Genomic DNA, 19916 nt, shown 5'->3' with positions numbered 1-19916 from the left:
ACAAACCAAAGAAATTAAAGGGATACGAATAGGAAAAGAAGAACTCAAACTATCCCTGTTCGCTGATGACATGATTATATATTTAGAGGAACCTGGAAATTCCACCAGAAAACTTTTAGAACTCATAAGTGAATTCAGTAAAGTAGCAGGTTACAAGATCAATGCTCATAAATCCAATGCATTTTTATACATAAGTGATGAATCTTCAGAAAGAGAAATTAGGAAAACTACCCCATTCACAATAGCATCGAAAAAAATAAAATACTTGGGAATCAATCTCACAAAAGAGGTGAAAGACCTCTACAATGAGAACTACAGAACACTAAAGAAAGAAATTCAAGAAAACCTTAGAAGATGGAAAGATCTCCCATGTTCCTGGATAGGCAGAATTAATATCGTCAAAATGGCTATACTACCTAAAGTTCTATACAGATTCAATGCAATTCCAATTAAAATCCCAATGATGTACCTCGCAGAAATAGAGCAAGCAATTATGAAATTCATCTGGAAGAATAAAAAACCTAGAATAGCTAAAGCAATCCTCAGTAGCAAGAGCGAAGCAGGGGGTATTGCAATACCAGATCTTCAACTCTACTACAAAGCAATAGTAACAAAAACGGCATGGTATTGGTACCAAAATAGACAGGTAGATCAATGGTACAGAATAGAGGACATGGACACAAACCCAAATAAATACAATTTTCTCATACTAGACAAAGGTTCCAACAATATGCAATGGAGAAAAGATAGCCTCTTCAACAAATGGTGCTGGGAAAACTGGAAAACTATATGCAATAGAATGAAACTAAACCCCTATCTCTCACCCTACACAAAACTCAACTCAAAATGGATCAAGGACCTCGGAATCAGACCAGAGACCCTGCATCTTATAGAAGAAAAAGTAGGTCCAAATCTTCAACTTGTTGGCTCAGGATCAGATTTCCTTAACAGGACTCCCATAGCACAAGAAATAAAAGCAAGAATCAACAACTGGGATAGATTCAAACTAAAAAGCTTTCTGTCAGCAAAGGAAACTATCAGAAATGTGAAGAGAGAGCCTACAGAGTGGGAGAATATCTTTGCCAACCATACCTCAGATAGAGCGCTAATTTCCAGAATCTATAAAGAACTCAAAAAACTCTACACAAAGAATACAAATAATCCAATCAACAAATGGGCTAAGGAAATGAACAGACACTTCACAGAAGAAGATGTACAAGTAATCACCAGATATATGAAAAAATGTTCAACATCCCTAGTAATAAGGGAAATGCAAATCAAAACTACCCTAAGATTTCATCTCACCCCAATTAGAATGGCGATTATCAAGAATACAAGCAACAATAGGTGTTGGCGAGGATGTGGTGAAAAAGGAACACTCATACATTGCTGGTGGGGTTGCAAATTAGTGCAACCACTCTGGAAAGCAGTGTGGAGATTCCTCAGAAAGCTTGGAATGGAAACACCATTTGACCCAGCTATCCCACTCCTTGGCCTATACTCAAAGGACTTAAAAGCAGCATACTACAGAGATACAGCCACATCAATGTTCATTGCTGCTCAATTCACCATAGCCAGATTGTGGAACCAACCTAGATGCCCTTCAGTTGATGAATGGATAAAGAAACTGTGGCATATATATACAATGGAATATTACTCCGCAATGAAGAATGATAAAATTATGGCATTTGTAGGCAAATGGTCGAAATTGGAGAATATCATGCTAAGTGAGATAAGCCAATCTCAAAAAACCAAAGGACGAATGATCTCGCTGATAAGCGTATGAGGACATATAATGGGGGGTGGGACGGGCTAGCATTAGGTTTAGGGTTAGGTTTAGAGTTAGGCTAAGGAGAGCAGTAAGAATGAAGGAAAGAAGGACTGTGTAGAGGGAAAAGAGGGGTGGGAGGGGTGGGGGGGAGGGGAAAAATATAATAAACATCATTACCCTATGTAAACGTAAAAAAATAAATAAATAAATAAATAAATAAATAAAAAAAAAAAAAAAAAAGACCCCGACCCCATTGCAGACCTAGTTTGACAGAAGCTTTCAGGACAGCCTACAGTTCTCTACATGAATGCAGCAGCAAAACACTTACTGGGGAAGTAAGACATCTCTCACAAGAGCCAGAAGATTGCCCTCAGAATCAATGTTCACTTCCTCCTCGCCATCCCCATCCTCCTGGTTCACAAGTAGAGATGTGGTTTCTGACAGCAACCGTAAGCTGAAGAGTCTCCACTCCACTTGAAAGGAAAAAAAAAAGTGTCAAGAATGTGACTTCTGAGAAAAAATTAAAACAGAATATGCAACTGAGAGAATTCTTACTAATGTGGTCTCACTTACCATTTTGACTTTGAACCAAGGAGATCAAGGGTGGCAGGATATAATCAACAATCTAAAAAAAAGAATGGGAAAGACTTGGTTGAGAACTTTCTATTCATGCAAAATCGATATAAAGCACTGTTTTAAGGAGAGTAAAACAACAGCTAAACTTACCCTAGATTTAAACCCATCGTGACATTTTATAAACCACCAACCTCAATTAACTTTGAAAAAGTCCTCAGGTGAAAATGACATTACGAGAATCAAAACAGTAATTTCTCAAAACCGTCAGTGCTTATGAAAGGAACTTTTAGTGTATAATGCAAAATCTGGCTGGCAAAGGTTAGTATTAAACCATCAAATTACATGCATAAGCTGCTGATCATCACTCAAGTTTAAGCTAAACAATGATCAAAATGTTGGTGAAAAAGAGAAACCTTAATCCCATGTTTTACCAAATACATAAGAGAACTATGACAAGTTTATCTTGGTTATTTTGGGGAATACGCTCAAGATATATAAATACACTGTACAAACCACCCTATGATTTCCCATTTACAGCAGATGGAGGACACTCAAATATGGTATGAAACTTAACACAAAAGTTTAAAAAGAATTTTTCATCCAAAATATCAATGAAGAAATGACAAATCACTACTGCCATCTAATTTTGAAAGCTACTTTCTCATGTGATGAACTGCTTTTGCTTATGCACTTGTTCTGTCCACATTGACAGGCAGGAGGAGCTAAGTGGTACATGGGCATATACTATCCTGCTCTGGACTAATGGTTCTATGCCCTGCACAGGTGATGACTCGCCACACATGCTTGCGGGCCCTTAAGTACTGTTCTATCTCCACTTCACCTATGTTTATATGTAATATCATATCTGGATATTTATAGGGACCCTAAGAACCAGGGATGTTTAATTCACCCTCTACCACTAAGTAATGTGACATCACGCAAAGTACAGGTGTCATGTTCCACCAGGGTATTTGGGGAATTCCAAACTTCCAGTTAGGTCAAAAAGCAAAAACCTGCAAAGGAAAGAAATACATCCTTCTACTGATACCCATCAAAATGATCAACACCTATGTTGAAGGCTTAAGAGTATACATTGAGAGAGGAGTGGTACTAAAATAAGTTATAGAAGTGTCCGTCTCAAGATTTGAAGAACAATTATGATCAAAAAAGCAAGCTGTCAGACAAAAAAAAAATGAATATATAAAAATTAACAGTTTCCTGTTTACCTACAGCAACCAAAATAACTGGGAAAAAATACCATTTATAACAATAGAATTCTAAGGTACTATTTCAGTTTAGATACAAGATGTCCCCCAAAAGCTCATGTGTGAGACAATACTAAGGTGAAATGATTGGATGATGAAAGCCTTAAACGAAGAAGTGTATTACCCATGGACAGGGATTAACTGTGTGGTAACTGTAGGCAAGCAGGTTGTGGGTGAAGGAAGTAGGTCACTGGGGGTGTACCTTTGGGGTATATATTTTGTTTCTGGAGAACAGTGCTCTCTTTGCTTCCTGCTTGTCATGTCCTGAACTGCGTTCTTCCTACACACCTTTCTGCCATGATGTTTTGCCTCATCTTAAACCCAAAGCAATGGAGTCAACCATCTGTAGACTGAGACCTCAGAAACCATGAGACCCAAATAAATGTTCCCGTCTCTAAAATTATTCTTGTCGGCTTTGTTGGTCATAGCAGTGAAAAAGCTAACAAAAACAGGAACCTATGATACAACCTTCACAGAAAGACACAATACACACACAGAAATAAACATTGACAGATACTACATATACACATTGATGGATTTCTGGGTTCCAGTATAACAGGTAAAGAGCTTAGAAATCACCATGACTATCCCTACAATGAGGGGAAAAAAAAAAAAAAACTAACCAAACTGAAAATCAATAACTTTTCTTAGCTATATCAGAGAAGTGAAGTCACAAGGGAAACTATCATCCCTAAAATGGGAGGGGCAGGCGATAGGGAGAACCAAAGCTTGCAGGGCCAGAAAACACATTGGAGACACAACAGAAAATTAAAGGGCAACTGACTAATTTTTGGAGACTGCATTACTGGAGGCTAACTTCAGAGATTTGAAAAAACAAAAAACAGTCTTAGGGAAGTCCTCACACTTTGGGGAGTATGATCTCTGAAGCCCCACCAAGTTCTCAGGGTAAAGACCAAATAAGAATCCCCTGAAGCTTCTGACAGTGGAGTTTGAAATGTGCCCAGAACACTCTTCTCTCCTTAACAAAAACCAGGACTCAAGGAGCCAAGCCTTCTGGGTTTCGCCAGAACTTAACTGACCTGGGGGAGCCTTGCTGCTTTTCTTCAGGGTAGAAAAAGCAGAGAAACCCTTGTGAAAGCCACAACCTAGAAACCCAGGCTCACCAAAAGAGTGACACCCAGTCCAATAATTAAAGAGCACTTCCCTTAACCCGATATCTCACCAGGCTCCTGTATAAAAACAGCATTACAACTGAGAAAACTCCTATACAAAGACTTCATTTAAAGAAGATGTTCTTAGAAAAACCCAAAGACAAGACGGAAAACAAAATCAAGGACACTACAGGAAATGTGAGCCTCTGAAACCTATAGCTGTCACAGACAGTAAACACAGACTAGCTTTTAGCCTTTGATAACCATAAAATTGCACACAAAAGGCCCATTTTCCTCAGTTCATTTTGTCTAATACATGATATTGGAATGACATATTCAGTGTTAAAAGAAAAAAAAAATCAACCTAGAATCTCATACCAAGGGTAATTATCACACAAAGGGCAAAAGATGTTTTTATCAATAGACCTGCTTTATAAAAAATGTAAAAAGATGTTCTTCACAGAGAAGGGAAATAGGGCAGAAACTCAGATCTACATAAAGAAGAGAAGAACAGTAGGTAAGTAAATTAATGAAGGTCAATTCCCCGCAAATTACTCTGTAACCCCAATGCAACAGAATCCCAGCAAGGATTTTAAGAACTCCTCATATTGGTTCTATAATATATATGGAAAGTAAAAGGTCAAAAATAACAGAACATTTTCAAGAAGGCATGGGGCAAGCATGGTTAATCCTATCAAATTCTGAGTTTAAGTGGAAATAAAGTGGTAAAAGCACAAGTCTAGTCAAAGCAATCACTGGAATTTAGAAAAGCAAGTCTAGAAACAGGTATGCATGGTGTTTCAGTTTTTTGCTGCCATGACTGAAAAACCTGTCAAGAATAATTAGAGGAGGACAAGCTTATTTGGGGACTCATGGTTTCAAAGATCTCAGTCCACAGAAGGCTAGCTTCATTCCTCCGGGCTTGAGGTGAGGCAGAACATCATGGCAGAAGTGTGTGGTAGAAGGAAAGAGGCTCAGGACATGGTGATCAGGAAGCAGAGAGAACTCTGCTCAACAGGCACAAAATATAAACCCCAAAGGCAAGTCCCCAAGGACCCATCTCCTCCAGCCACACCCTACTTGCCTACAGTCACCAGCCAGTTAATCACTGATTAGGTTAAAAATCTCATAACCCTGTCATTTCAACTCTAAACCTTCTTGCATGGTCTCACACAGGAACTTTTGAGGGATGCTTCATATCTAAATCAAAACATATAACAATTTCATAAGTGGCTGAGACAGTACTACCAATAATGGGGGGAAGACTATTCCTTGAAGGGCATAAGTACAACTAACCATCTACTTTATTTTTAAAAATCAGAGAATGTTTTTTTTTTAATTACAGGGAGCTTAAAGATCTAATGGCAAAAAGAAAACTTTTATAGGAAAATAGGAATAAATTTGTGATATTAGAGTAGGAAAGCAATTTTTTAATTGACACCTAAAAAGGACAAACTAAAAGGTGAATATCATCTTAGTTTTTGGTTACTATAACAAAATCCTTAAGGTTGAGTAATGTACAAAGACAAAAGGTGTGTTTAGCTAAGTTTTGACCCAATCTGCTCACTGTATGGTGAGTGCCTCATGGCAGATGGCATTACAATGGCAGAAACACAAACAAGAAGTCAGAATGATCCAAGGGCCAGGCTTTCTCTTTTTATAACACCTCGCTCTCTTAGAAATTAACAGGGGTCCTGAAAGAACTACATTAATCTCTTCCAAAGGCAGCACCCCCAGTGACCTAACCACAATCTACACCTCTCAACATCATCACTCTGGAAACTCTGAGAATCAACTTTCCAGCACATTAACTTTTGGTTTCACACTCAAACCATATTTAAACCACAGTACTATCATTCCTTGGCATCCAAAGTAGATTGGTTCCAGAATCCCACGCAGATACCCAAATCCCTTACATAAATGATACAGTATTTGTGTATAAAATCTCTGTGCATCCTCCCATATACTTTTCAATCATCTCTAGGTTTATGATAACTAATACAATGTAAATTCTAAACTGTTAACAGTGTACTGTTTAATGAATAATGACAAGAATAGAGTCTGTACATGTTCAATACAGATGCCATTTTTCTCTAATATATTCAATTCGCGTTTGGCTGAATCCATAGATGCAGAATTTGCAGATATGAATGGCTAACAGTACTAATAATTTTGACTATATTCAAATTTTTTAAAAAGCCATTTGTATCACATGCATTTCCATAAATAAAATTAGCAGAAAAGCCATTGGGAAGGAGGAAGCTTCCCAATCCCTGTAACTCACAATGATTTATATGCAGAATACATTAGAACAAATCAATGAGCCTGGTGCAGTGTTGCAAGCCTATAATTCTAGCAACTCGGGAGGCTGAGGCAGTAGGATCAAGGCTAGCCTGGGTTACTTAGCAAAACCCTGTCTCTAAATATTTTTTTAAATCAATGAGAAAAAGTCAAAAAAATGGACAAAAGATATGAACAGAACATTCCCAAAAGGGAATATCCACACAAGCAATAAACATGAGAACTACTCTGCCCCACCAATAATCAGAGAAATAGAAAACAGACCACTGAAATGCCATATAAATAGCCAACTTAAAAAACAAGATAAAACATAAGTGCCTGTAAGATGATGTGGAAACGGGCACTCATGTACTATGATAAATCAGTATAACAAGTTGGAAACCCCGTTCCACAGCAGCAACAAAGCTGAAGATGTACTCATCCTCTGACTCAGCAGTTCCACTTCCTGTGCCACAGGATGCTTTCAGATATTCATATTGGACCTGATCTCAAGAGTGAATCCACATAACCTTCAATACAACCAGATGTAAACTTTTGTGTCAACATTCTCTACATTTTAAAAGAAGATATCTAAGTACAATGTCATTTAACTTTTCAACTTGTTTTTCTTTGAATAACTCAAGACAATTAAAATGGTACCAACCCCAGGTGATATAAATTTAATCCTTACAAGTGAGAATAATCCTTTAGGAGTAACATGTGGAATATGGTAATGTGGAAATTAAATGCTTTTTAAATATATAAATGAACATAAAATGTTTAGAAGATTGACTATCTTTGGCTCATATTTGCTGAATAGTGACAGTTGATTGATTACTTTATCAAAAAAAAGGCTGCCCAGTAAGAAATAAATTGAAAAATAAAAGTAAAATTACATGAAAATGCATATTTAGCAAGCTGAGCCAGGTGAAGAACATAAAAACTGAAAATCATTTTTTCATATTCCATTCAATAACTACATAGATCAAAATGATAAATGCTTTGCAAGAAAAGACCATGGTTTTTAAGACTCTAATGAGAAAAAGGAGATCACATGTCTTTTGGCAAAATGTGCACTTAAAAAGATTCTAGCAAAAAAGACACGAAAATAAAAATTTAAATGTTAGTTACTTCAGGGATTCGGGATATAGACAAATACTTGGCTCCTGGAGTAGTTTCAGGCAAAATAAATAAATTCAACAAGAAAATTCAACAAAGGAAATAAAATATTTCAACATATGTCCATACAAATCTCAAGGGTTATTTTCTCAACACTCAAGAAAATATAGTGGGAAAATGTGTATATAATATATCTTAACATTTATGCCAACATCACCCCTTACACATACACACAGTGAATTATTCAGATGAGCTGAGAGGAGGGAGGTAATTCTATCACCTCTGCTATTGAAACTTAATAGCTACAGTTTTAACAGAAAATTTGATAAAATACAGCATCCCTTCATGCTCAAAACACTAGAAAAAATTGGGGTAATGGGAACATTCCTAAACATTATAAAGGCCATCTACGCTAAGCCCATGGCTAATATCATTCTAAATGGTGAAAAACTGAAAGCGTTCCCCCTAAAAACTGGAACAAGGCAGGGATGCCCTCTTTCACCGCTTCTATTCAACATCGTCCTTGAGACTCTAGCCAGAGCAATCAGACAAACCAAAGAAATTAAAGGGATACGAATAGGAAAAGAAGAACTCAAACTATCCCTGTTCGCTGATGACATGATTATATATTTAGAGGAACCTGGAAATTCCACCAGAAAACTTTTAGAACTCATAAGTGAATTCAGTAAAGTAGCAGGTTACAAGATCAATGCTCATAAATCCAATGCATTTTTATACATAAGTGATGAATCTTCAGAAAGAGAAATTAGGAAAACTACCCCATTCACAATAGCATCGAAGAAAATAAAATACTTGGGAATCAATCTCACAAAAGAGGTGAAAGACCTCTACAATGAGAACTACAGAACACTAAAGAAAGAAATTCAAGAAAACCTTAGAAGATGGAAAGATCTCCCATGTTCCTGGATAGGCAGAATTAATATCGTCAAAATGGCTATACTACCTAAAGTTCTATACAGATTCAATGCAATTCCAATTAAAATCCCAATGATGTACCTCGCAGAAATAGAGCAAGCAATTATGAAATTCATCTGGAAGAATAAAAAACCTAGAATAGCTAAAGCAATCCTCAGTAGCAAGAGCGAAGCAGGGGGTATTGCAATACCAGATCTTCAACTCTACTACAAAGCAATAGTAACAAAAACGGCATGGTATTGGTACCACAATAGACAGGTAGATCAATGGTACAGAATAGAGGACATGGACACAAACCCAAATAAATACAATTTTCTCATACTAGACAAAGGTTCCAACAATATGCAATGGAGAAAAGATAGCCTCTTCAACAAATGGTGCTGGGAAAACTGGAAAACTATATGCAATAGAATGAAACTAAACCCCTATCTCTCACCCTACACAAAACTCAACTCAAAATGGATCAAGGACCTCGGAATCAGACCAGAGACCCTGCATCTTATAGAAGAAAAAGTAGGTCCAAATCTTCAACTTGTTGGCTCAGGATCAGATTTCCTTAACAGGACTCCCATAGCACAAGAAATAAAAGCAAGAATCAACAACTGGGATAGATTCAAACTAAAAAGCTTTCTGTCAGCAAAGGAAACTATCAGAAATGTGAAGAGAGAGCCTACAGAGTGGGAGAATATCTTTGCCAACCATACCTCAGATAGAGCGCTAATTTCCAGAATCTATAAAGAACTCAAAAAACTCTACACGAAGAATACAAATAATCCAATCAACAAATGGGCTAAGGAAATGAACAGACACTTCACAGAAGAAGATGTACAAGTAATCACCAGATATATGAAAAAATGTTCAACATCCCTAGTAATAAGGGAAATGCAAATCAAAACTACCCTAAGATTTCATCTCACCCCAATTAGAATGGCGATTATCAAGAATACAAGCAACAATAGGTGTTGGCGAGGATGTGGTGAAAAAGGAACACTCATACATTGCTGGTGGGGTTGCAAATTAGTGCAACCACTCTGGAAAGCAGTGTGGAGATTCCTCAGAAAGCTTGGAATGGAAACACCATTTGACCCAGCTATCCCACTCCTTGGCCTATACCCAAAGGACTTAAAAGCAGCATACTACAGAGATACAGCCACATCAATGTTCATTGCTGCTCAATTCACCATAGCCAGATTGTGGAACCAACCTAGATGTCCTTCGGTTGATGAATGGATAAAGAAACTGTGGCATATTTATACAATGGAATATTACTCCGCAATGAAGAATGATAAAATTATGGCATTTGTAGGCAAATGGTCGAAATTGGAGAATATCATGCTAAGTGAGATAAGCCAATCTCAAAAAACTAAAGGACGAATGATCTCGCTGATAAGCGGATGAGGACATATAATGGGGGGTGGGACGGGCTAGCATTAGGTTTAGGGTTAGGTTTAGAGTTAGGCTAAGGAGAGCAGTAAGAATGAAGGAAAGAAGGACTGTGTAGAGGGAAAAGAGGGGTGGGAGGGGTGGGAGGGGTGGGAGGGGTGGGGGGGAGGGGAAAAATATAATAAACATCATTACCCTATGTAAACGTAAAAAAAAATAAATAAATAAATAAATTAAAAAAAAAAAAAAAAAAAAAAAAAAAGAAAATATAAATGATGAATATATAAGCAAACCGAATCTTTAAATATTTTTCTTGAGGCCACTTTTTAGATCACTGCTATAACTCTATTCATATAAATTTACCTGTTAGCATGAATAAGATAGAAAAAGTTTTGAAATCTATAAAAGTGTTCTATAGGATGCCAGTTTGTTTAAAACAAAAGCCAATTTGCTTTTTGTGTCGTAGTTATCAGCTGAAGTCACTCTGAACTTTGAGGTTTAAATAAAACTTTCATCCCTGACTGCTGCAAGCAATCTAGTCTCCTCCCCATATTTTCTGGGAACTTGCAGAGGCTTATTTTATTTTCCCATGGTTCACTGACAATTCTCAGTTTCAACCACACTCTTAATTTTATTTGTTCTTTACCTTCTCCTGCTCTTTACTTCTGAGAGACTGAACATACAAAGGTACAGTAAGCCACTGTCAAGGACAGCAATAGAACTCTGGCCCAAGACCTCTGGGGAACCAGGGGAAAGCCAAACCACAAGCTCAGCAGTCATTGGTCTGTTTCACCATGCCTTATGCCCACTTCTCTTCCAACTTAGGGTCCACCAGAGAAAGCCAAATACACTCATCTAACCCATCATATAAGATGGCCCACTTCTACTTAGACCACCTCTAGACTCTCCATGCCAATGGTCCCCAATGGGGATTGTTATGGTTTGGATGTGCAGTGAGTGTCCCCAAAAGCTCACATGTGAGACAATGCAGGAAGGTTCAGAGGAGAAACGATTGGGTTTTAAGAGTCTTAACCCAAACTGTGAATTAATCCCTGATGGGATTAATTGAAATGGTAGGGTGTGGCTGGAGGAGATTTGAATTGGGGCGTGGCTATGGGGTATACAGTTTATATCTGGACAGTGGAGACTCTTTCTCCCTCGCTTCCTGGTTATGCGAGCTGCTTCCCTTTGCCATGATGTTCTGCCTCACCTGGAGTCCCAAGGAATGGAGCCAGCCCTCTATGGACTAAGAGCTCTGAAACTGGGAGCCCTCAAATAAACCCTTCCTCCTTGACAATCCTGCTGGTCAGATTCTTTTAGTCTCAGCAGTGAAAAAGCTGACTAAAATAGAGACAAACATGAAGTACTCCCTTTTTTCTCTGTAAAGCTCACCCACTTCTCTACTTGCCTTTAACTTATCTGTCAAATCCAAGAAATGACTGACTCCCTTGCTATATGGCACGTTCTAAACAGTGTTTCCATTTGGGTGGTCCTTGTTGAATTTAAAATTCAATCTCTTTTTAAGGATTAATATCAAAGTTTCACAAAGTCCTGCTGTGTACACCAGAATTTACTGAGATCTTGGAGTGATGGAGATATTATAACACCAGCAATTTAAAGTTGAATGTTAACTATCCTTATTTTTAATCATCTTGAATTACCTGCAAAAAAAAAAAAATTTACCTTTTTCCACTGACGTTTCTCTACCAGCTCTGAGTTTGTGCCCCATTGCCTGATTTGTTGGCTTCTAGGACCTTCTTTGTTCTTGCCTCCTTTCCTACTTCCCTCACCAACAAATAGTTGTTCATTTCCTAAGAAGGCAAATTCCAGGTACTTTCTACCTGTCTTCTTCATCCAGGCTTCCAGGCCACTCCCTAATCCTACCTACAAAAGAAATGGAAGCCCAGTTCAGATCCACCTAGGCCTGATGGTCATAGAAAGATCAGGCAGGTATTTCACAGTAGCAGCTTTTCTCTGCCTTTCACCACACCATGGGCCTGGGAAGGCACATCTGTTGCCCCACAGGATCCAAGCCTGCATCTTCTCCTAGAGATGGGGGGACCCTGTTCCAAACATACATTTAAACAGTAGTTATTTATTTTTCTTCCTTCAGTGTCCACTGATTTTTACCTAAAACGGTGGCTAAGTTCCCTTAGGATCTGGGAAATTTCAAATCTCATATTAACACAATAAATGAATAGTATACTTATTGATTAATCATGTTGCAGATGTTTTTTGTTTCAAAAAATGAGTGATTCATGATGAACTTCAACTGGTGTTTTAAAACCAGTCACATTAAAATGGTATGCTTTAATAGAAAACCAAGGCAATACAGCATAATAATAAAGGAGACCCTTCCCCCCACACACACAAAAAAAGACAAAACCCCAAAAACACTCTGCAAGATCACTTCTGAGTGACAGAAAGGAAATCATGATGATGAAATCTGACATAGGACAAGGCAGAAACCTTTAAATTGGCATAGCTTTGCCTATTGGTAACAGGTCTCCTTATCAAAAAGGAGAGAATAGAGTACCTTTTGACTGAGTTAGAAAATTTTTTCTCACCAATGCTTTGTCCTTCCAAATTATTCCACAGAATTCATAAATATATATGCCACTAACCACTGAAATCCTAATTAGAGTATGCTGCACCAATGATGACCTCTCTGCAACAAAACTCCATGGTTACTTGTTTTAGCTGTAGGGATAATCCACCTATAGAGAGTAACTCAAGGAATTTTAATATTTAATGCTAGTGTTAGTGATTTCTTAAAGACATTCCGCAGTGCCAAAGTTAATTTGAGGACATGTCCTAAAAACAACGTACTACTGAATTCTTTTTAAAGATGGAAATTACTGAGATTAGGGAATTTTTTTATTTCTTTGTTCAAAAACTAGAACCTCGATTTAAAAGGAGTTATTGTTAATGATCCTCAGTGGCATTTCCCAAATGAGATGAATATCTGTGATTTAGGGACACTAAAGACAGATCTGGAACACTTACCCTAGATAATAACAAGTTCATTTGGAATATGTAAACACTTGTATCACTAAACCTCATTTTTTCTTCAACAAGCTATTGCTACACAAGATAATTCTTTGTTTATAATTTAACATTTTCCATTTTATGAACTGTTTAAGATTTACAAGTTCAGCAGCTTCAAGCTATAAAAAACCACGCAAGCATATTCAAGTTACCTTCTCTTCACAGAGAAAAAAGCAACAATCTTACAACTTGTGGAAAAATGTACCTCTAAAAGTTAACCATTTACAATGGAAGTATGTTTTACATTATTATTTTTATAAACATGTTTATTTTTTGCTGATTTTATTGGTGAAAGTAAATCACTTGAAAAGTCTTCCTTCCTAACTACTCAACTAAAATTCTTATTCTACATTTGATAATCATTCATCGCTGCTTCCATTTCAGCAAACCCTAATCAGTGTGGAATACCTGACAGCACCACCATTAACATGGCCACCTCCACTGTCAATCTCCTCTCATAAGAGTCTGATTCAGATACACAGGATGAGGGGCCACAGACATAATATTACCTCTGCTTCTAGAAGAGGCCTCTCAGAAAAGCAATCTCAAGAAAACCAGACAATACACTGGTTATACAATCTTCTTTATAATATTAAATAGCTAATAGATGTCAAGAATTCCAAGACCACATCAAGTTGACAAAAAGTGATTACTGTCAAGACTATGGAGAAAAGGGCTTTCTCATTGCTGGTGGGAAAGTGTAATCAGCAGACTACAATGTAAGGGCTGCTGGCTATATCTAACAAAAGTACATGTGCACTTACCTTGTTATTTGGATGCTAAATTTTTTTTTAAGGAACTTACCCTGAAGATAAACCTCCAACAACAGGAAACTACTTATAAGCAAGGTTATTCATTGTTTGTAATTGCAAAATATTAGAAACTATCTAGAGTTCTAAACATAGACTAGTTGAATAGCCTATGGTATGAATACTAACTAGAGAGCTATATGGCTCTAGAAAGAGGAAGATCAATATGAACCAATATGAAATAACTTCCAACATCCATTACTAAATGAAAAAGCAAAACATAGAAGACAACATGTGTTACTCTCTCTGTACAAAAATAAAAGGGAAAATAAGAATATATACATTCATTTTACAAAAAGAAACACTGGAAGATAAGCCAGAAATCAACAAAGGTGGTTACCCACAAGGGAATGGAGGACATGACGGAACAGAGATTGAGTGCAAAGGCTAGATAACAAGGGAAGGGTGTGATACTCCTTTGAAAAACTCTTTTTGATAGTTTTAACTTTTCAACCTTGTTAATGTTCTACATAGTTTAAATCATTAAAATCAACAAGCAAAAGGGGAAAGCACATTTAAAATTGAAAGCATTACCAAATATAGCATTTTATCATGCATATCTTTCTTAGCTCTGTTTCTTAGAAAATCTAGAAGCTAAGACATTCCAGGAAAAAGACTGGAGCACCCAGAAAAAGAAACAGGGTATCACAAACCCTCTTGTAGCCCCTTCCAGTCACCACTGAAACAGTGACCACTTGAGGGTAATCACTATCTTCACTTGTAATAGATTTTGTCTGTTTTTGTTGTTGTTGTTTTGGGTTTTTAAAATTTTTTTTAATTTTGTGCTTTTTTAACCTTGTACAACTTTAGTTCCGTGTTAAGTTGGTGAGATTCATTCATGTTGGTAGGAGTAACTATAGAACCATTCATTTTTTTCTTCTGTATTCATTTTTTTCATCTTACGACTATTCCAAACATATTTCTTCATAGACTGTTGATGGGCAATTTGGTGGTTTCCAATTTTAGATCTGAACATTCCTGCATACATATTTTGGTGAACCTAAGTTTACACTTCTGTTGAATGCATATTTAGAAGTGAAACTGAATTACTGAGTCACAGTATATACACGTTTAGTTTCTTCCAGTTTTCCAAAGTAGTTGTACAAATTTATATTGACTAGCACTTTTTGAAAGTTATGTTTTTTTCTATATCCCCATCAATACTTTCTATGAACTCAAATATTTGGCTTAAATGACTCAACATTAACCTCCACCCTTTAGTTTAAAAAAAAATTTAATGAAATTTAACACAAAGGTTAAGCTTGTTTTTCAATGTTGAAGAAATAGTACTACATCTTAGGCAAATTATATCATTGCAAGGCTTTTCTAATAAATCTTTATTTCTTCCTTTGCTATTTAATGTTTTTTAAATCACCATAAGTGGAAACAAATTCTCTGTACAAATCAAATTCCTATAGTCTATGGACCAGACTAATGACTTTCAACTTTGAGGCACTAACTGGTCTAGAAATTCAGAAAAATCTGAGTTAAACACTTGTGTTTAGGAAGAGTTAAATGCATTCAGTCATTTCCATATGATAAAGTATTGATCAGGAACCTTGAAGACAGCATGTGACAAAATTTCAAATAACGTTATGCTCCTTGGGATGTGAATCTTCATGTATTCCAGTCATGCTCAAGAAGAGGTTATGAAGCTGTTCATTGAAATGATACCTTTTTTAATCATACTAGAGGTTGCAGTTTCAATAATTAGTATGCTTTCATTCCATGAGTAGAAAATAAACTAATTAAATTTCTATTTAAATGCAATACAGATATTTATAAACACTGGATCTTAACAAATTAGCCATGAGGTCACTGTTCATTAAGCAAAAGAATCAATAGCAACATCTCAGCAAGTAATGTCTCAATCGGAGACTTAAAGTCCATTGCTGTGAAAATCACCAGGTCAAACAGGGTATCTAGTTATGGTGGGTACGGTTACATGGATTAACACTCACTGAAGACTGCCAGATAAAATATATATATAAAAAAAAAAAACCCTAAAAATAATTGAAGTGTGAAAAACAGTGGGAGAACTTTAAGACTCATTTCTGGACAAAAGGCTTAAGCAGAGCGTGGCGTGATGGTGCCAGGAGGTTCTCGCCAACAATACCACACAAGGGCGACAGTGGGGTCACTGGGGCCAGCTCATCCCCGGACAGGAGCTTTAGAGTGGAGAGAGGATTGGGCTTTCAGAGAAAGGAATCCCTGAACACACACTCGTGCTCCAGAACAGTGTGTCCTAGGGAATTATGGTCTCAGACCTGGATTCTCAGGAATTTGCACACTGGGTATAGAGAACCTGAGTGTGAGGCAGGGGCCCCACTGGTAGAACACAAAGATGGCTGGCAGCGGAGAGAGAAAAAAAAAAAAAAAAGCCTTTCTGGAGGAAGGAATATGCACAGGAGGTTTCAGGGAATGCCCACAAACAGACTTCAAGGACAATGACCAGTAAGGAGCGAACCATCAACCCACCATGTAAATATGATGATTTGTGCATAAACAAGATGTGATCGACACCACAGACTACAGAAGATGTTGGCTATCTTACGAGAATTATCAGACATGCAGTATAGGAAAACTACATTTTAAAATGTGAATAAATAAATCACAAAGAAAATATCTACAGGGAACATGAAACTATAAAAAGCAGTATAGATTCAAAATGAAAAAAATAAATAAACAGAATTTCTACAGATGACAGAACAAGTGAAAAATAACCAAAATTAAAAACTGAATGGCTACATTTGAACATAGAAACAGAACCAATGAAATCACTTAGAATATACCACTGAAAGAGAAGATGAGATACGCAGAAAGACAGTAAGAAGTTTAGAAAATGAAGTGAGAATGTTTACTGTCCGTGTGATTTAAATTGCTGAAGAAAGAACAAACAGCACCATGTGTAAATAAATAAAATAAAGGTCCATGGACAACTAAAATATTATATATGTGTGTGTATACATATATATTTTTGTAACATATATATATATTTTATTGTAACATACATATGTATATGTTACAATAAAAAAGAGAGAGAATAAGCAGAGTTAATTGGCACAGAAATTTCCAGACTGATGAAAAAGGACAATCCAGAGAGTCAGGAGGCACAGAGAATCTTAGAATAAATTTTAAAAAAGAAATTCCTATTTAGTTACAACATAGTCAATCTACAGAACACCAAAGATACCTCCCATTAAAAGAAGAGTTTTAGAATGAGACCAAGGAGACAAAGATCCCTTCAGAGTAAACACTGAAGACTACAGCTGATCCTCTCCAACAACAGCCCAGAACAGAAGATAATACAATAGTACCTGCAATGCTTAAGAATATTGGCAAAAACAGCCTCCAATTTAGAACTGTTTATAAATATCCTTCAACAAATGGTGACTTCATCAGAGTTTGGCAGCAACTCACCCAAGGTAAGATAAATAAACAAATAAATAAACAAAATGGTAAAGGGTATACTTCAGTCAGAAATCAGTGAAGAAACAAAGTGAGAACAAAGAACAAAGGAAGCAGCAGGTATAAACGAGCTTCGTATTAAAGTGGTGATGCTAAGGTTTGATGAGAGTGCTTCAAAGATAGACTTGGAAATACCAGACAACAACAACGAATATCACGAGTGAACTTTATGGAGATAAGTAGGGTGAGGTTGTATTAATTAAAGAAAGTAAGTTTCTTTTTAAGTTCAGGTTTTAATAAGTTCATGTACATGATATTAGTTTTAGGGTAAGCAATAAAATAACAGTGTTTAAATATCATATTACATGGGAGAGAGTCAATGGGACTACAAAGTAGAGGTGGAACAAAAGAAAACATGTATGACAAAAGTGTGAAAAAAGACAGTAGAATTATCCAAATATACTAATAATTACACTGTGAAAAGTCAACAATTATACAAATTAACTTTTAAAAATTATATAAAATTTATTTTTATAAAGAAATGTTGGAAATAAAATGACAAAGGATTTATCAGGCAAATATTAACCAAGCTTTATGATTATATTAGGATGGGACAAAATAGACTTAAGACAAAAATGCATTAGTAGAGATCAAGAAGGTCACTTTGCAAAGATAAAAGATGACATAATGGCAAATTTGCATGTGTCTAATATGGCTGAAAAATATATAAAACAAAAACTTTCACAATGATATGAGTAATGAGAATTAAATATACTTCTTTTACAATAGTTTATAATATAAGCAGATCGAACGTAGGAGAGTGTTCTAGTTTGAATCTGGAACATCCTCAAAGGCGTGGGTGTTGAAGGTTTGGTCTCTAGCTGGTGGTGCTTTTAGAAGGTGGAGGAAACTGTAGTAGGTGGGTCACTGGGGGTGTGCCTTCGAGAATACGTTTTACCCCTAGACCCTTCCTCCCTCGTGCACTCTCTGCTTTCTGACTGTACACGGTGAGGGGCTTTCCTGCCCACACCCTCTGCCATGATGTTTCTGGCCTACCTCAGCCTAAAAGCAATGGAGCCAGCTGACCATGCACTGAACCTCTGAAACTGTGAGTCAGATCTTTCCTCCTCTAAGTTGTTTGTCTCAGATATTTTGTCACAGTGACAAAAAGCTGAAAACACAGAGAGGAAGGATTTAAACAAGGTGATCAATAAATGTGACCTAATGGACATATATCAAATATTGTACTGAATATACCTGCAAAATACCCATTCTTCTCATACAGAATATCCACAAAAACATGAGATGAGCTATAAAGTCTTTAAAAATATGAACAAATCAAAACCAGAGTATATTTTCTAACTTCAAAATAAGTAAGCTAGAAATCAGATATACAGCGATAACTATTAAGTGCCCATATATTTGGAAATTTTTAAATATATATGTATATTTTGCATACACACCCACATTTCATGGGTCAAAGAATAAACAGAAAATATTTTAACCAAAAGATAACAAAAATTCCATATCAAAACTTGTGAGATGCCACAAGAACAGTATTTAAAGAGAAACAATATTAAATGCATATGGAAAACAAATATTTATCTCATGAAGTCTGAAAAACAATGAAAAAAAGACCCAAAGAAAAAATAAGGATTGTTAGGACAGAAATTAATGAAATAGAAAAGAAATATAAAAGGACACTAGCAAAACTGAAAAATGACTCTTAGATAACAAAGCTAGCAAAACTCTAGTTAGATTGTGCAGGTTAGGAAAGGAAAAAACAATAAATGTTACTAAAAAAACAGTGTGACCCAAGATTATACTGTCACTAAAGACAAAAAGAAAACATAAACCTCTTCATGCCAATAAATTTTAAAAACTAGATTAAAAAATAAACAAAACTAAATAGAGAAATAAAACTTGAATTGAGAGAAAACTATTCTATAAAGATGACCTTCTTCTCTTTGAGAAAAAAAAAAAAAAAAACTTAGGCCTTTCTAGCTTCACAGGAAAATGCTACCAGTATTGGAGATTAAAATATTCCAACTCTTCAGAGGATAAAATAAGAGGGAACATACCTGCTAACTTATTATAATTATTAGCACATATTAACTGTACAAAAATTACGGGTTTCATGGTGACAGTTTCACACATGCATATAACATCCTCCGACTGTATTCACCCCACTTCCCCCTCTTATTCCTTG

At 36.3% G+C, this 19916-nt stretch overlaps 1 protein-coding gene across 10 annotated transcripts in view; it reads right to left on the bottom strand.

The window, feature by feature from the left end:
• Positions 1-19916, bottom strand: part of Ulk4 (unc-51 like kinase 4) — a 623492-nt gene that overhangs the window by 398846 nt on the left and 204730 nt on the right. For all 10 annotated transcript variants that reach the window (XR_007105971.1, XR_007105973.1, XR_007105972.1 and 7 more), the window contains exons 29-30: positions 2345-2396; positions 2100-2244 (exon numbers count right to left, since the gene is read on the bottom strand). Coding sequence is in view for 7 of the 10 variants with exons in the window: in XM_047532456.1 (XP_047388412.1) it covers positions 2100-2244; positions 2345-2396 (197 nt within the window). In the remaining 3 variants the exon portion in view is untranslated. The remainder of the gene's footprint in view (positions 1-2099; positions 2245-2344; positions 2397-19916) is intronic.

This window comes from Sciurus carolinensis, chromosome 17, assembly GCF_902686445.1.
Source record: "Sciurus carolinensis chromosome 17, mSciCar1.2, whole genome shotgun sequence".
Lineage (NCBI taxonomy): Eukaryota > Metazoa > Chordata > Mammalia > Rodentia > Sciuridae > Sciurus > Sciurus carolinensis.
Note: the sequence above shows the minus strand (reverse complement) of the source record. Positions and strands in the feature narration are given on the sequence as shown.